This window comes from Zonotrichia leucophrys, chromosome 7 (genome assembly GCF_028769735.1).
Source record: "Zonotrichia leucophrys gambelii isolate GWCS_2022_RI chromosome 7, RI_Zleu_2.0, whole genome shotgun sequence".
In the NCBI taxonomy this organism is placed as follows: Eukaryota; Metazoa; Chordata; class Aves; order Passeriformes; family Passerellidae; genus Zonotrichia; species Zonotrichia leucophrys.
This window is the reverse complement of record NC_088177.1, coordinates 2,413,471-2,431,303: the sequence shown is the minus strand read 5'-3', so window position 1 is coordinate 2,431,303 and position 17,833 is coordinate 2,413,471. Positions and strand designations below refer to the sequence as shown.

General features: G+C 43.0%; 1 protein-coding gene across 4 annotated transcripts in view; it reads left to right on the top strand.

The window, feature by feature from the left end:
* The window catches only part of ACVR2A (activin A receptor type 2A), a 59,646-nt gene that overhangs the window by 21,701 nt on the left and 20,112 nt on the right, over window positions 1–17,833 (top strand). For all 4 annotated transcript variants that reach the window (XM_064718631.1, XM_064718629.1, XM_064718630.1 and 1 more), the window contains exons 2-4: window positions 12,472–12,679; window positions 14,334–14,443; window positions 16,429–16,583. In XM_064718631.1, the coding sequence (XP_064574701.1) occupies window positions 12,472–12,679; window positions 14,334–14,443; window positions 16,429–16,583 (473 nt within the window). The remainder of the gene's footprint in view (window positions 1–12,471; window positions 12,680–14,333; window positions 14,444–16,428; window positions 16,584–17,833) is intronic.

The following is a 17,833-nucleotide window of genomic DNA, read 5'->3' as shown; positions in this document are numbered from 1 at the left end:
GCCTCGGGCTGTGCTGGCTGCGGACCGGCTCTCACCGCTGGTATGGCGAGGCAAGGAGCAGGACACTTCTCCGGGGGTTAATGTCAGTTTATTGATGTTACAGGGGATCCAACAGGGAGAAACCAACCGGGAAAAGTCCCCGAATAGGGGGTGAAACAGGATTATAAAGGAGGGGGGTGGGTACAGGTGGAACCAATCGGGAAAGGTGAGGGGATGAAGTTCACAGAACTGACACTCCATGGAAACCAATACTCAAAAGGTACGGGAGGGGTCCCGGGACCCCAGCCAACCAACACCTCCAGGGGAACGAAAGTTCTGGAAAACCAGGAGGAGTGGGGGGTGATTGACTGAGCCCAGGGAGGAGAAAAGATTCACTAAAAAGGGAAAAAGGGGCAGGAGAAATTATATAACTTGGGTGACAGACACAGGGGTAACCATGGTAACCTAACGGACATCAGGGCTGTGGCGGGAAAAACTGGGGGACAAAACCATTTTACACTTAATAGGGGGAAACAATACATAAATTGGGGGAATAACACAAGAAACTTAACAACACACTACAACACTGCTGGTGTGCTGATGTTGCTGCTCTGGAGAGATTTCTGTGCCCCATTCCCACCCTCCCAGCCCTGGCCATGCAGCTGCATTGCTTCAGGCTCCTGGCAAGGCTCAAACACAGCCAAGGGCCCAAATAAAGAACATTTCCTGGGCTACAGCTTCAGTTCTGTGTGGCAGCAGAGGAGCTGAAGGAGGAGAGTTCCTCACATCTCAGGGGTTAAATCTGTGCCTGCTCAGGGACATGAGCTGCTCCTCATTTGTGTGCACCAAGATCTGAAATATTCACATTTATTCCCTTCTTTATTCATTAGGATTGTTTAGGGCCCATTTGAGATCTTGATGTAAAGTGTTTTCTTAAGAAGAACACCCAACATGGAAATTTAAACCATTTTTAAGTGCTTTAGGCAGGTAAGAGAAATAAACCCCACTGTCCTGGATTATTTTTGTATTGATTTGATTCTCATGTTAGACCAGAGCTGATTTGTTTAAAGGAGCTGTTACAGGAGTGGCTGAATTTAATGTTTTAATGACAATAAATGTGCTGGGTGGCCGATATTTATGGGCAAGTTTGAAATGAAGGTAAACCTTTAATACCCAAACAATTTGTTGGTCAGTCAGTAAAACATTTTGGGTAGTTCTGTTAAATAAATATTCAAGTTGCATGGGGTTTGTTTTGTATTTCAATTTTTCTTGCTGCCTCCACTGAGTGCTTTATTCCAGCCTGTTGGTTAGATTTTAAAAACATATTTGTAGCTTCTAGACCACAGTGGTGTCTTAAACCCAAGTTTGGGAACTTGAGCTCATCCAATACACAAAACGATGGAGAAGTGAGCAGACAATAAGTTAAATAATATTTAGCTGTCAAAAACCACTTGGAAATCCATTATAGGAGGCAGTGAGTTGTGCACTGCTCTGTATTTGGTCATTACTTAATTTTTTCCCCTTGATCTTTATGAATTCTAAAACTTTTGTGGCTTTGTTGTGACTTGGTTCTGGATATATTTCCTAACAAACAGTGATGCTCTGTTGGCTTGCATTCCCCATAGCTTGTGTGACTGGTTCCTAAATGAGATTTCATTTCATTAATTAATTTTAAAATGCTTAGATGCTGAAAACCTTTAAAATGTGACTTAATTTTTCATACTTAGAGATATTGCAGGAATAATTTTGAGTTTCTACAAGGTATTTTTGTGCAGTGAAATGAGATGGTGGAGATTGACATCAAATTTATTGTTACTCATAGAGAACCAGAAATAAGAACATTTTGATCTTTTTTTTTTTTTAGTTGGATTTTTCCTTGATGTTAGTAGGTTATATATATAAATTACTTGATGTTAGTAGGATATATATATGTATATATATATGTATATATGTATATATATATGTATATATTTTTATATATATGTATATATATATGTAATTTTTTTAAGTCCTCTAAATTTTTATTGTAAGAAATTGGGAGATCATTTACAGGTTGTTGGAATTGAACTACAATTCTCTCTAATGAGATGTTTTCTTAAGAAGAACACCCAACATGGAAATTTAAACCATTTTTAAGTGCTTTAGGCAGGTAAGAGAAATAAACCCCATTGTCCTGGATTATTTTTGTATTGATTTGATTCTCATGTTAGATCAGAGCTGATTTGCTTAAAGGAGCTGTTACAGGAGTGGCTGAATTTAATGTTTTAATGACAATAAATGTGCTGGGTGGCCAATATGTAGCACATTTTAAAGTCTCTGCTACAGATTTATGCTCTGAAAAGAGTTTTAAAATGGTAATTTTAAATTTCTCCCCATTCTAGTCAGTTGTTCTTAAAGTTCTGATAAAAAAATACACAGAGAGTTAAGTTTTAATATTAATTTGCTGACTTTAATAACATCCTTTTGATCTTGAAATTCTGATTTTTTGGATTTGTTCTTTTGGGTGTTGATCTTTTCTGGATACAATTAGTAAAAGTAGTAACATTAGTATTAGTTTAGTAGTAATGGATGAGTGGATAGCAAAATCAGCTTCATGAGAATCCATAAAGACTCGAAAAATTGAACAGAAAAATAGTTTTTAATTGAGCTGCATGAGGAACTTGTTTTGATGTTCCATTGCCATTTCCTTCTTCTGAATCTTATAAATAAAATAAATGATATTTTTTCTAGTTTGCTGGTCACTTAGATCCAAATTTGTTGTCTGTAAAACCAATACTAATAGTGACTTTTAGTGAAATCTGTCAGTTCTCATTCCTGAGGGGAGCTGGCTTGGAGTGGCTTTGGAGCATGGCAAGGTGATGATGGGGCTTTAAAATGCTGAATATTTAAATAAGGAGTGAAAACATTTGCTTAACGAAGCCTCCATAAGGAAGTTGCGCTGAATTTCCCTTAACCCATTGAAAACAAGTCCAGAATAAGAAACTTGAGACAAAAAAAGTCTCAGTCGTGTTTTGTTGCCTCCCTGAGGGAGCTGCTGCTGGGGCTGAGCCCTGTGCTCTGGCTGTAAACAGGGCCCTTTCCAGCTCCAGAAATGGGATTTTTCACTTAATCTGCAGATTACAGTCTGGCAAAATGAGGCAGCCCGAGAGGGGACAAAGAAAATCCATTTCAAGTGACAAGTGACAGCCACTTTAGCTGGAGGTAAAGAGACAGTTGTGTTGGGTTCTTACATGTGATCAACACTGATTTCAGAGCGTGAGGACACAAATTTTAAAACTCTTCCAGTGCAGACAAGGTTTGGAGCTTGATCTCAACAGGAGTGGACAGTAGGAATGGAATGAAGCAGGCCCAGTGAAGTTTGGGGTTATGAAGATGTTTTTGCTTTAGGAGCAGAGTTCAGCAGTCACAAACACATCAGCATTTTTTTTACATTTATGCTGGTGTTTACTCACATGTGTAGTGCTGCAGCCTGACATTTATTGAAGGAATCACTTCCACTCATTTGTGGCTGTTTGAGGCTGCACAGCCCAGTTGGGTTTTTGGTTCCAAATGCTTTTCAGACTGGGCAGACCCACGAGCTGCCAATGCCATCCTTTAGTGATGCAGAGATCCCAAAGTGCTTCTGTGTGAGTGTTTCCCACAAACAAACCCAATATCCACCCTGAGAAATCCTTGGGAATGGCTGAGTCCTGCCTGGAGTTCTGCAAAGGGTGTGAACAGGATGGGCTTGGGAAATCCTGGTGGGATGAGGTGGGGAAATGAAAATAGAAATGAAAATGGAAATGAAAATGGAAATGGAAATGGAAACACAAAGCCCCAGGACCATGGGCTGTGTGGAGTCAGGGCTGAAGCTCAGTGGGACAATTCTCCATCAATCATTTGGAGAGTTGGAAGAGGAGGGGTGAGCAAAGTTCACAGCTCAGTGGAGCAGAAACATTGAAAGGTTTGAGTTTCCCAGCACTGAGTTCTGCCTGTTCCCCTGCACTCCCCCTGTTTGCCTGCAGCTCCCAGGTAATCCCTGGGTGTGTTTACACAAATGTGGGTCCTGTCTCTCCTCCTTTGAGCTGCCATCTGGCCAAGGGCAGCTGGAGCTTGTCTGGCTGGCCACTGACCACCCAGCTCCTGCCCATGAGCTCAGCACTGGGAAAAAAGGAAAAACATACAGCTGATGCTTTAAAAAGTAAAAAAACCCAACAAAACAAACAACAAAACTGGTTGTAAGTATGTTTAGACTGGGGTTTTGGTTGTAACCACAGAAAAAAAAGAGAAGTTTAGCGATGGCTAAAGAATTAGAATGTAAATAAGAAGCTTGATCAGCACATGGAGGAGAACTGGGTGGTGTTTTTGCTTGCAATAGCACCGAGTGGGACACGACACCCACAGAGAGATTTGCTGGAGAGCTGAGTTGAAGGCAGAATCACACTGGTCCTGTTGTCTTTTAAATAGTTACATAAGGTCCTGTAAGACAGAAAAAGAAGTGGGGGTTGGATATATCATGTGGAGGAAACATCAAATGTGGAGTTGGATGCTTGCCTCTTAGATGTCTTGACTGTGTTTTTGTTTGACTTGGTGTGTGGTTCTGTTTGCTTTGCAGTCAAACTGGTACATTTGCATTGTGCTTGGCTGATTTGGGAGGCAAAAGGTAGAATATTTTCTTGTAATTAGGCTGAATGAACTCTCCTGGGTGTGTCTTTGAGGGGTCAGGGGGGAGTCTGGGGAGAGGAGACTCCTTTGTCTTTGGAAATGCAGGTGAAATATTGACACTGATCCTGTTGAGCCCCTGGAAGGTGGGTGAAACAAACAGTACAGGAGGAGGGCTGGAGAAAATGTCATTTCCTGATCCTCTCTCTCAGCCTAAGCAGGGAATGAAATTTGAAGACAGCTAAAATTGACAGCTAAAATGAAGCTTTCCCAGTGCTTTTAATGAAGTGATTAATATGTCCAAATATCCCATCTCCATGAGGCTGCAGGAATTTCAACCCTCCATTGGAGAAAATTCCAAATGTTTTATAGCTCACAAGTTCTCAGGAAGTTTTGTAGCTCAGAGAAGAACCTCCACAAACAGCAACCCCAAAAAGGATCATTTTGATCCAAAACCCAGCTGAGAGGAGCTCCCATGGGTGCTGCTGTGGGACTGAGATCAGAGCCCAGCTCTGACAGGGATCTGAGATCATTCCTGGGAAACTCCCTGGCAGCTCCCAAAATAGAACTGCTGCTCTTGCCACCAGCGGGAGGCTCAGCCCTGAGAGGGATTCGTCATTCCTGGTGTGTCTGTGTGTCCTTGGGTGCTTTGTTCACCCTTCACTGGGTGCTGAAGGGCCTCTTTTGGGGTTTAATACCAGCATTCCAGCACTCTGGGTGGGAATGGTGGCACTAATCCCTCAGGAGGAGGTGATCCCTCCTGGATAATCAGAGTGCAAATTTTAATGTCAAATTAATCAAGATCTCTCATTATTATTATTCTTTGTGTTTGGGGTTTTGCACTGAGGAGAGAAGGATAATCCAAACTGGAAACTGGGTATTTCTGTTCTGCCTGTTTGATTATTAGTTTTTTAGAGATGGGGCAGCTGAGAGGCATTTTAAAAGATTTTATTCTATTATCAGATGAAGAGTGAGACATAAGAGATGTAAAACTCAGTGACAGTGGTCACAAGGGTTGCAGGATGAAGGGAGAGGTGAGAATGTTGACCTCATGTTCAGAAGGCTTGATTTATTATTTTATGATATATATTACATTATAACTATACTAAAAAGAAATAGGAAAAGTTCTCAGATGCTGGCTAAGCTAAGAATAGAAAAGAATGAATAACAAAGGGCTGTGTCTCAGCAGAGAGCAAGAGCAGCTCTGCGAGTGGTCAGTAAATCCAAACATCCACAGGAGCCCAATCCCAGACCCACCTGTAGCATCCCACAGCAGCAGATAAACACTGGTTACATTTTGTTCCTGAGGCCTCTGAGCTTCTCAGGAGGGAGAAAAATCCCAAGAAAGAAATTTTCACAAAATATGTCTGTGACAAAACTCAATGCCATTCTATCAAACGCCAACCTATTTCTTCACAGAATCACAGAAATTCTAGGTTGGAAGAGACCTTTAAGATCATTGAGTCCAACCCATGTTCTAAAACCTCAACTAGATCATGGCACCAAGTGCCACATCCAGTCTTTTTTTTTTAAACTCTTCAAGGGATGGCGACTCCACCACCTCCCTGGGTAGATGATTCCAGTATTTCTTGTTACTGTTTGGCCTTATTCTATTTTTTCCACCATCTGATTCTTGTAAAATTCAAACTCTTCAGTTTTGAGCCCTGTTTTACTGCTATTGGAATATTGTACCCATCTGGTAATCACACCAGGAAGGGGACATTGGCCCAGCAGTGACCAAAAGGCACCAACACCTGAGATGAGAGCAGCTCCAGGCCGTGCCCCAAAGCTTTTGGGAGCTTTGGAGCTTTCCCTGCAGAGCTCAGAGGCCGTGGCTGGGAGGTGCTGGTGCTGCTCACACCTCACACCGGGTTGGAACCTGCAAACATCAGCCTGTGTTCCCTTGAAGGCAGGGGGAATGTTCTAAAACCTCATGTTCTAAAACCTCAACTAGATCATGGCACCAAGTGCCACATCCAGGGTTCTTTTTTTAAACTCTTCGAGGGATGGCGACTCCACCACCTCCCTGGGTAGATGATTCCAGTATTTCTTGTTACTGTTTGGCCCTATTCTATTTTTTCCACCATCTGATTCTTGTAAAATTCAAACTTTTCAGTTTTGAGCCCTGTTTTACTGCTACTGGAATATTGTACCCATCTGGAAATCACACCAGGAAGGGGACATTGGCCCAGCAGTGACCAAAAGCCACCAGCACCTGAGATGATGAGAGCAGCTCCAGGCTGTGCCCCAAAGCTTTTGGGGAGCTTTGGAGCTTTCCCTGCAGAGCTCAGAGGCCGTGGCTGGGAGGTGCTGGTGCTGCTCACACCGGGTTGGAACCTGCAGACATCAGCCTGAGTTGTGCTGGGTTCCCTTGAAGTCAGGGGGAATGTTCTAAAAAACCTCAACTAGATCATGGCACCAAGTGCCACATCCAGGCTTTTTTTAAACTCTTCAAGGGATGGCGACTCCACCACCTCCCTGGGTAGATGATTCCAGTATTTCTTGTTACTGTTTGGCCCTATTCTATTTTTTCCACCAAACTCTTCAGTTTTGAGCCCTGTTTTACTGCTACTGGAATATTGTACCCATCTGGAAATCACACCAGGAAGGGGACATTGGCCCAGCAGTGACCAAAACACACGAACACCTGAGATGAGAGCAGCTCCAGGCCGTGCCCCAAAGCTTTTGGGAGCTTTGGAGCTTTCCCTGCAGAGCTCAGAGGCCGTGGCTGGGAGGTGCTGGTGCTGCTCACACCTCACTGATGTTTGTTGGAACCTGCAAACATCAGCCTGAGTTGTGCTGGGTTCCCTTGAATCAGGGGGAATGTTCTAAAACCTCATGTTCTAAAACCTCAACTAGATCATGGCACCAAGTGCCACATCCAGGCGTTTTTTTTTAAACTCTTCAAGGGATGGCGACTCCACCACCTCCCTGGGTAGATGATTCCAGTATTTCTTGTTACTGTTTGGCCCTATTCTATTTTTTCCACCAAACTCTTCAGTTTTGAGCCCTGTTTTACTGCTATTGGAATATTGTACCCATCTGGAAATCGTGCCAGGAAGGGGACATTGGCCCAGCAGTGACCAAAAGGCACCAACACCTGAGATGAGAGCAGCTCCAGGCCGTGCCCCAAAGCTTTTGGGAGCTTTGGAGCTTTCCCTGCAGAGCTCAGAGGCCGTGGCTGGGAGGTGCTGGTGCTGCTCACACCTCACACCGGGTTGGAACCTGCAAACATCAGCCTGAGTTGTGCTGGGTTCTCTTGAAATCAGGGGGTGTGAGAAATAACACTGAACTCAAGGCTCTGGAGATTCCCAGGGGATGCCAATCTTTATCTCAGCTCTTGGTGCCACTTGAATTTCTGCCCTAAACAACAGAGGTGCCCACTGAGGCTTTTTCTCCATTTTCTGCCACGTGCTGTGCTCTGAAAGCATTCTGGAAAACTTGGCCACAGAGATCTGGGGGTTTTCCCACTTCCTGAAATCCAGGTTTAAATAACATATTTGGAAGTAGAAGGCAGAAAATGGAAGTTCTTTACAAAATCCCATTACAGCATTATTCATTTCTCCTATCAGTGGCACAAACTGCTGGGAGGGAACACATTGGAAAAATAATCCCGTTTTTTTTTTGTTTTTCCTTCAGCAAGAGCACCATGCAAATCAACCCAAGATATATCTATATATGTAAAATAACATCATCAAGTGGTTAGAGCAGCTGATTTATTTTCCATACTGTAAGTCCAGAAGACTCAGAGTAAAAAAAATGGGGTTTTTTTTGGTTACTGACCACCAAGCAAAGTGCAAGGGGTTTTTAACAATACAGATATTATTCCTCTCACCTTCCCCCTGTTCACTCTCAGTTCTGGTCCCTGGTTTAGGTGACATCATCCTCCATAGTTTCCACTCTGCTGTAGAGCCTTTGGCTTGATCATCCTTCAGTTTTCCAGCACTTTATTCTTCTCTCCTTCTTTTTCAGAAGTGTTATCTCAGCTACAGAATTTCATACTTCCATGGCAGGCTCATCCTTACAAATTTTCCATTTTGAAAAGGTGTGAACTGCAAAAAAAATTGAAATATTTTCCAAGTATATGATGAGATATCTTAGCAAATACAGATTTCCTGTTGCTCCCCCCACTCCAATCCTGCAGAAAAATGCAGTTCTTGCTATACAAAACTACACTAAAACTTACCAAGTTTGCCTTTGTTCAAGTTGCAAACTCATTTCTTTTTAAGGACTATTTTAGAAAAAGAAAGCAGCTTTGTGGACCATCAGGTTAATCTTTAAATTTGGAATATTCACGGGCAGGTGATTTGTTACCTCACTGCCTTGTTTATCTGTTTTGCAGTTCTTGCCTTGCCTGAGTGAATTGCTGCTGTGTTTGGATTTAATGAATGTGCTTTGGCTCAGCTCATCTGAAGTACAGTCCTTGTGTGACCTGGGAGCATTGAGAACTGTGATAATGGCACTAATATTAGTCTAAAAATCAACAAAATCAGTTTGGGGACATGGTGGCATGGAAAAGGAGGACAGAATCCTTTCTCTTGGAACTCACTTTGCTTTATTAGGTTGGAAATAACTTCTTTCTTCTTCCTTTGAGAAACATTCCCCTGGGTGTTATCAGAAAAAATAGAGAATGATAAAACCCTGCTTCCTGCTGCAGGAACATCAAAGCTGGGCTTTTTCAGTCTGTATTTGTAGTCTGTTCTTAGATATATTTGTGGGGTTAGGAAGTGTTTGAGATCACTGTGGAAACAAATAGAATAACACACATGGGCAAGCACTTGCAAAAGGCACCTGTGCAGCAGCTGAAGGTTTTTTGTGTGAGGTGTTAATTCTATTTATGCTGCATTTTCTGTTCCTTTCTGCTCCTCTGGAACAGCGTGTTACAATTCTGGTATTTTGGTGAATGGGCCATTCTGTCTATAAGTTACTCAGTCCCTGTGGTGCTCTGCTGGTTTATTCTAATAAACTGCTCCATTCCTTGTATTTCAGTATTTAGAGAGTTCAAATTCATCTCCAATATATCACAATTCAAGTAACCTTTTGTTACAGGCAGAGGTATCTGCCAGACTGAACCTCACCCTCCAGTTCTTTTATATATTGTACATTTTCTAGGGAATAGCAAAAAAAAAAGTGTCCTTGGCACCATTAAACTAATCTTTGCAAGCTTTTCATCAATTTTCATGACTTCAGCTTGAAAATGTTGTTACATTTCATAAAGCAGTGAGAGATCACAGATTGAGCTCCCTTTGCCCTTTGTGTCTTTCCGTGGTGTCACCAATAATCACGCAGCAGAGCAGGGCTTGGAGCGAGGGGAGGACGTGGGAAGTGTTGAAGTCTTCCCTGGGAAGGGAGGGACAGGATCATTCTCACATCTCAGATGAGGCATCAGCAAACATTCCTGCAGCACAGCCCATGGCTGGCGCTGCTCTGGGTTGGCTTTGGTGGGTAAAGCTGTGATGAGCTCCCAGGAGTTTCTGTCCTGGTTTTGGTGATACCTGTGAGAGACAATTCCTGTTCCATCCAGCCCCTTTCCCAGTGCTCCTTCCTGCACTGAGGCCGTGTCAGTCCTTAGGAGCTGTGCAGTTTGCCCCTTTTTCATTAAAAACTGGTGGATTTTTTCAGTCATTCACTCTCTCTGTTTGAGAAATGGCAGCCAGTGCTTCCAGCTCCTCCTGGGGTGAGGTTTTCCAGGCTGCTCTTGAGCTGTCTGATGGAATTGCTCCCAGTTCTGCTGTTTCCTGTATTTCGAGTGGTTCAGAAGTTCAGATGTTGGTTTTGTTCCCCCAGTGCAGCTGTGGTGGATGGACAGAGTGTGAGGGATGGGAATGCACAGATATCCAGTGGGATCCAATGTGCCCTAACTCAACTCAATTCTGTGTTTAATGCCCTTTCCTTTCCCAATGTGTTTTCCCCCCAAGCTTTCAGACCTCATGTTCCATCCACTGCTGGAGTTTGGTTTCTTTCAGCAGCACCATGTGCCCTGCAAATATCAGGGATTTATTCTGAATTTCACAATCTCTGCTCAGTTGTCTTTTTGAGATTCAGGGATTGGTTTCTGAGGACCCTGCAGTTCCCTGTGCACTCAGAATGGACACAGCAGTTCCATTAGAGACCTGCTCTGCCTGATAAATTCACTTTATTGCAAATGCCAGCTGCCTTGTCCCCTGGGAGCTCCATCCCTGTGCAGGGGGTGCCAGAGCTGCCTGGAAGCAGATGGGCTCAGGGCTGCCTTCTTTCTTTGCTTCCCCTTCTCCTTTTGCCTTGCTTCCACCACATCCCTGCTTTTCTGCTTTGAAGGATTAATCCAGGGCTGCCCAAGCCTGGCCAGAGCCATTGCAGGTGCCTGCTCAGGTGAGAAACCCCAACCAGATCCAAGGTCATTAAACCAACAGTGACTGCTGCCAGTCACTGACTGCAGCATCCATGGATGACAAAATAGATGGGTAAGAAAACCTGAAAGAAAGAAGACAGGAACAAAGAGAATATTTATGCAAAGTTAGTTTGACTGCAGTTGCTGAATTTTATAAATTTCAGCTTGTCTGTGGTCCTTCAAAGCTGGGCTTGGCAGCAGGAGAAAAGCAATGGCACGTGTGAGAGAAATCCAGGACTTCTGCTTTATTGCACTGACAGAACCAAATTGTTCAATCTGTTGCCTCATCTGTTTCTTGCCATAGCTGAGAGCTGTAAAGGTCAGGCCGTGGCAGCACAAGGAATTTAATGGTTCCCAGCTGGCTCTGCCCCTCTGCCATTGATCCTCCAGCTCCTGCCTATTTTGGGAACACGGGCAGAGCAAGGTGGGTGCTCAGGATGGGCAGTGCTGGGCTCAGCTCTGGCTCCCTGTGCTGCTCTCCCAAGGCTCAGGTGGGAATAATCCTCATTATCCTCAGGAGTGGCTGCTGGCTCACATTTGTAGTGAGTGATGCAAATAAATACGTCAAAAACTGCTGAGGGAAACCTTTTGGCTTCAGTGTGCTGGGCAATGGAATGTCTTAAAAATTCTGAATGTACAGATAAATACAAGCAAAGTGCCTTGGCATCCTCCTGAGCCTTCCTCAGTGGATCCTCTGGTTCTCCAGCTCCTCCATCTCCATTTTCCCATGGTTTTGGTACATGTGAAATGGTGGAGCTCCCATGGAGGTGAATGGCACGCTCTGGGCAGTGTCTGACAAGAGAATAAAAGAAATAAAAGGAGAATAAGAGAAATAAAAGGCAGTTCTTACTCCCTGCCTGGCTTCTGTTAACAGTCTTGCTTCCCACCAACCCTTCACCTTTACAGAAGCACCTCATGGGTGCTTTTCATCCCATTCACTCTGAAGGGATCTCCACCAGAATCCAGAAAGTTCCTAGATGGGCCCTAAATGCTCTTTAAGGTCCTTTCCAACCCACACCACTCTGGGATTCTGTAACACTTTCCCCCAAACACTTCTTGGCTTTTTGGGCTTTCTGAGATGAACTCCCTGCTCTTTTGGCTCCTGTAACAAGATAAGAAACACAAATGCCTTTTGGTGAATTTTCCTGGCTAAAGCTCCTGGTTTGGTGAATATTTTAATTAAATCTTCCCTGCTCAGCATTCTAAATTTTCTCTGCTATTGCTATTCATGGAGAAGTATTGCCATGACTTGTTCTTCATTTCTGCAAATCTCGCTAAGTTATGCAAGTCACTGTTTGACTTCACAGAAGATCTTTGTTTTATGTTTCAACACTTGGAACGCTGCTGAACTTTGCGTGTTTTCTCTCTTTATTAAAAAGGAGGGAGAGAGGGCACATTGCTACGTGCAGTAAATGATATTTTTATACAACCTGTGCCTGATCCTGCAGAATTCCATTGAATTGTGCTTCCCATCCCTCCAGGTGCCATCCTGGGCAGGTCAGAAACACAGGAGTGCATCTACTACAACGCAAACTGGGAGAAGGACAAGACCAACCGCAGCGGGATCGAGCCCTGCTATGGTGACAAAGATAAAAGGAGACACTGCTTTGCCACATGGAAAAATATTTCTGGATCAATTGAAATCGTGAAGCAAGGCTGCTGGCTGGATGACATCAATTGTTATGACAGGTGAGTTTTCCTAGGAATTTTTGCAATTGATTTGGCACTGCAAACTCTTTGGCCTCTCCATAGTTTCTACGTCATCCCCTCCACAAGCAGTGAGTGTGGGAATAATTATCTTATTTTCAGATTCTCACTTTAGGGACCAGATTCCATTCCATACATTGTTTTGTTTGCAGGATAACATGTTTTACCTTCTTTTTAGTCCATTTATAATAGATCCTGCAGTGCCTTGTTATTGCCAAACAGTGCAAATGTAATTATTGCAACCAGGATGCAAAATCCTCTCGTTGATTTTTCCAAAGACTTTAGAGTTGGAAAGTCAGCACTTTGTGTCTGCAATTTACCAGATCATGGAAGTATTTTGGCAGTTTATTAATAAGCTCAATGGCAGCTCTAAGAATATTCTAAATTTCCAGTTATTTTGTTGATAACAGATGGTCCAGAAAGAACCCACAAGCAGTAACAGCAGGACTTGGGGTTTGTTAGATGCTGACTGAATAAAGGTCATGACTCTCTTAAGCAATGGTGTTGCAGCTTTTTAAATACTCTACTGGGTTTTATTGGCCCAAAACATTTATTATTTGGGAAGGCAGAGAATTAAGAAATAGAGCCATTAAAAAGTATTGAGGAATTATTTCAGTAATTTTTATAGAAATCTTTAAAGTTGAATTTTTAGAAGAAAGCCTTGCATTCTTTCTCCCCAAATCAAGTTGTCCCTCAGCCCAGGATGTTTTCTGCTTTAATGGCAGTTTAAAGCTCAGTCCCACAATCTAAAATAAAAATCCTGAAATCATGAGAATAAATTCTCCCTTGAGCAAAGAAAAGAAATTGGAAGAAGAAATGAAACACAGGAAGGACAGTAAGGAAGGAGCTGGAAACTGAGCAAGTCCTCATTAAGTGACTTGTGCTAATCACAGGGAGTGCTGTGTTTGTCCAGAGCAGCCAAATCTTATCTGTGGGAGCTGTGGGAGTGCCTGCAAACAGCAGCAGATCCAGCACATCTGAGAGAAAATGTTCCCTGGGCAGGGTGGCAGCCAGGGCTGGCTCTAGGAATAACCCCAAGTTTTGAAGATGAGCCCAAAACCTTCAGCTGTGTTTAAAATCCTGCAATATTTCTTCAGCCTTGTCCAGTTCTGCTGTCAGGTTGGCTCCTGGTTTTTCTTTCCTGATGGGAATTGTTTCAGCTTGTTTGTTAGCAGAATATGAATAAAAAAGCCATTCCTGCAGTTAATTCAGGGAATGAAATAAGCCCTGTCCCTGAGCATAATGTAGGCAGAGGAGATTGTAGAAACTTTATACTTTCTACAAAAAATTTAGAAATTCTCCTTCTCACTTATCTCCAGCCTTGTTTGATCACTTGCCTGTCCTGTTTAAATCTAGCTTGTGAACTGTTCCTCAATCTGTTGGTGTTTTCTTTAATTTTGTCTTTATGACAAAATTGTGTTTCTGTTTAAAATGTGTTTCTGCTTTAATAAAATTTCATTGCAATGTCAAATATCAAAATTTAATTTCTCTCATCAGGTTTAGCTGTTACTTTGGTCACGGCCAATTTAACAAAGTTCACCTTGGAAATTTAAAAGCTGGGCACATTTATTTTTTTTTTTTTAACAAAGATAACCTAGCACAAAATAAATAAACTTTTCCCTCTTTTCTCTTGCAGGAATGACTGCATAGAGAAGAAGGACAGCCCTGAGGTGTTTTTTTGTTGCTGTGAGGGCAACATGTGCAACGAGCGCTTCTTCTACTTCCCGGAGATGGAGGTCACGCAGCGTAAGTTCCTGCTGGCAGCAACATTCCACATCCTGCTTTTCCTGCAGCTCACACTGGCCAAAAGTGCTGCCTTTGCTGCCTTCCCACAGGGCTCTGGGAGAGCTCTGGCCAGTGCCACTGCTTTTATTCCACTGGGAAAGGTGCTTTCATGTCAAATCGATAAAATGGAAAAATATAAAATGGACTTCGGCTCTTTCCAAGGGTGGGAAGGAAGGGTAGTCTGAAATAATTGCCTGGTTTAAGATATAGAAGTTATCATCAAATCTCACCTTAATTACATGGCTAAACTCCTTTAAGGGTATAAATTTTTGGGCCTTTCTCATCCCTGTGCCATCCTTGGGATGCTCCTTTTCTTCAAAAAATATCATCTTTCAAAGGGTGGGAAGGAAGGACAATCTGAAATAATTGCCTGGTTTAAAATACAGAAGTTATTTTCAAATCTTACCTTAATTACATAGTTAAGCTCCTTTAAGGGTGTAAATTTTTGGGCCAAAAGCTTTCTCATCCCTGTATCCCTGTGCCATCCTTGGGATGCTCCTTTTCTTCAAAAAACATCATCTTTCCAAGGGTGGGAAGGAAGGACAATCTGAAATAATTGCCTGGTTTAAGGTATAGAAATTATTGTCAAATCTTACCTTAATTACATGGCTAAGCTCCTTTAAGGGTGGAAATTTTTGGGCCAAAAGCTTTCTTATCCCTGTGCCATCCTTGGGATGCTCCTTTTCTTCAAAAAGGAGCATCTACTAAGGGTGGGAAGGAAGGACAATCTGAAATAATTGTCTGGTTTAAGATACAGAAGTTATCATCAAATCTCACCTTGATTACATGGCTAAACTCCTTTAAGGGTGTGAATTTTTGGGCCAAAAGCTTTCTCATCCCTGTATCCCTGTGCCATCCTTGGGATGCTCCTTTTCTTCAAAAAATATCATCTTTCCAAGGGTGGGAAGGAAGGATAATCTGAAATAATTGCCTGGTTTAAAATACAGAAGTTATTTTCAAATCTCACCTTAATTACATGGCTAAACTCCTTTAAGGGTGGAAATTTTTGGTCCAAAAGCTTTCTTATCCCTGTGTCCCTGTGCCAGCCTGGGGATGCTCATTTTCTTCAAAAAAGAAGGAAAATAACAGAAAAGGTTCCTTTTCTTTCTTCTCTGTATCCCAGCTGGACTTTTGAATTTCTCTGTAAATGGACACAGTAACCTCTAAAAAGGGGAAAAGAATTTCCTCCCAGATCACAGGATCCTTGTGGGTTCTTCCACTCAGCATAATCTGGGATTCTGAAGGACAATCAAATCAGCCAGACTTAATAAATAATTATTTTAAAAAACATCAGCTGAAAGGTGATTTGATTTTTCTTGCCCATCTTCTTCCAGTCAGGAATCTGCTGGAAAACCAAGGGATGTTAATAACTGAGCTGAAACCAGCAAATGTCTCGTGTACCAAATAGCCAGAGGAAGTTGTTTATGAAATGAAAGAACATTTTCTGCAGGATGAAAATAGCCTTTGTTGACCCAGGAGATATTGTTGTCATTTCTGTCAGTGGTGCTGCTGAGGCAATAATTGACATTGCTCTTGCCCTGGGGGCTGTGGCTGCCTTGGGAGCAGCTCCTGCTCCTGCTCAGCCTTTCCTGAGCTCCTGTGGAAATTCTTCACCTGGAGAGCTCCTCCCTGAGCCAGGCACAGCAGGGCTGGAGGCTGTTGCCAAATCTCTGCGTTGATTGGTTTTAGTTCATTAGGTGATGAATTCCTGCAGTCCCTGGGAGTCCAAGCACCCCCTGTAGCCTGCTGGGGGTTGGAAGCCCAGATTCCCACCAGGATCTGAGCTGTCCCCCTGCTCTCCAGAGTGCTGCCTTCTCACCAGGTGTTACTCTGTGCTGCCTGATCAGGTGCTGGCAGCAGCTGTTAGAAAACCAGGCTGCTGCACATTTCAAACACTGCCTGCTTTTGTTCCTTAAAAGCTTTGTCTTTTCTTCTTTTCCCTTCAGCAACTTCCAATCCTGTCACACCGAAGCCACCTCTGTTCAACACCTTGCTCTACTCCTTGGTGCCTATCATGGGGATTGCAGTGATCGTGCTCTTCTCCTTCTGGATGTACAGACACCACAAGCTGGCCTATCCTCCCGTGCTTGTTCCCACCCAGGTGAGCCCCTGCTGCAGGATTTGGGGTTTTTGAGGGGCCAGACCATTCCTGAAGGGGATTTGTCTCATGGCTGCTCTCTCTGTTCCCCTCCTGATTTCCAGGTCCTGACGCTTGCTCTCCCCCAAAGCAGAGAATTAAGCTTTACTTCAACAGCCTTATTAATTATTCTTTGATGAATAGATGAGCAACTACTTCATGTTTTTATGCATCTCTTTGTTTGGGAGGAGAAAAACTGAACACACAGTGAAGGCATGCTGAGGGCTGAGCTGTAACGCTCAGCTGGCAACAAAAAAAGAGTTCCCAGTTCATCTTGGCCATTTGAGGGGTTCAGCAAACAGCAGCTAAGAGAGGATGAGCTGTTTTTAAGGAAAACTAGAACTGGAATACAGGTGTAGGGAATGATGAGAAAATCTTCATAGCTTAGCTCATGCACTGTGATTCTTGTCATATTTTTCCTCTTGTGTATGTATTTTCTGTTTTGTCTTGAAACATTTCAGTTTTAGGGGTGTTTTATGTCAAAAGGATGAGATTGTGGGCTCCACACTGAGTGTAACCAGGCCATTGTGCACCCAGACAAACCTTCTGGGGCTCTGTGTGTGATATTCCTGTTTTATCCTGAAACATTTCAGTTTTAGGGGTGTTTTTGTCAAAAGGATGAAGTTATGGGCTCCACATCTTAGTGTAACCAGGCCATGATGCACCCAGACAAATCTTCTGGGGCTCTTGTGTGTGGCATTCTTGTTTTATCCTGAAACATTTCAGTTTTAGGGATGTTTCATATCAAAAGGATGAAGTTATGGGCTCCACACCTGAATGTAACCTGGCCATTGCATCCAGACAAACTTTCTGGTGTTCCTGTGTGTGGAGTTCCTGCAGTTGGGAGGCTCCAGCTGCTCCTGGAGCTGTAATCAGTGCTGCCACTGGAATTCCTCTTCCTTCAGTTGTATCTGGAGATCCAACTGAGATTAGGAGGCTTTTATGGAAAGAGTTAAAGCAGGAAATTCTAGAGACCAAAGCAAAAAAGATGAAGAAAATGTGGTTGTGGAAATGAAGAGGGAAATTATTTAGATTTTTGCAGTAGGATTAATTTGAGCTTCTACCTCAATGCAGTGACCAGAATACACGACCTGTCCTACAGTGATGATATTTATGATAAAAATGAAAACTCTTGTTATTGTGGGTAGGGGTGCCAAGGATTGATCTCCAGCTCCAGGGATTTTTGAAAATCCAGCTCCTGGGATATTTCCAGT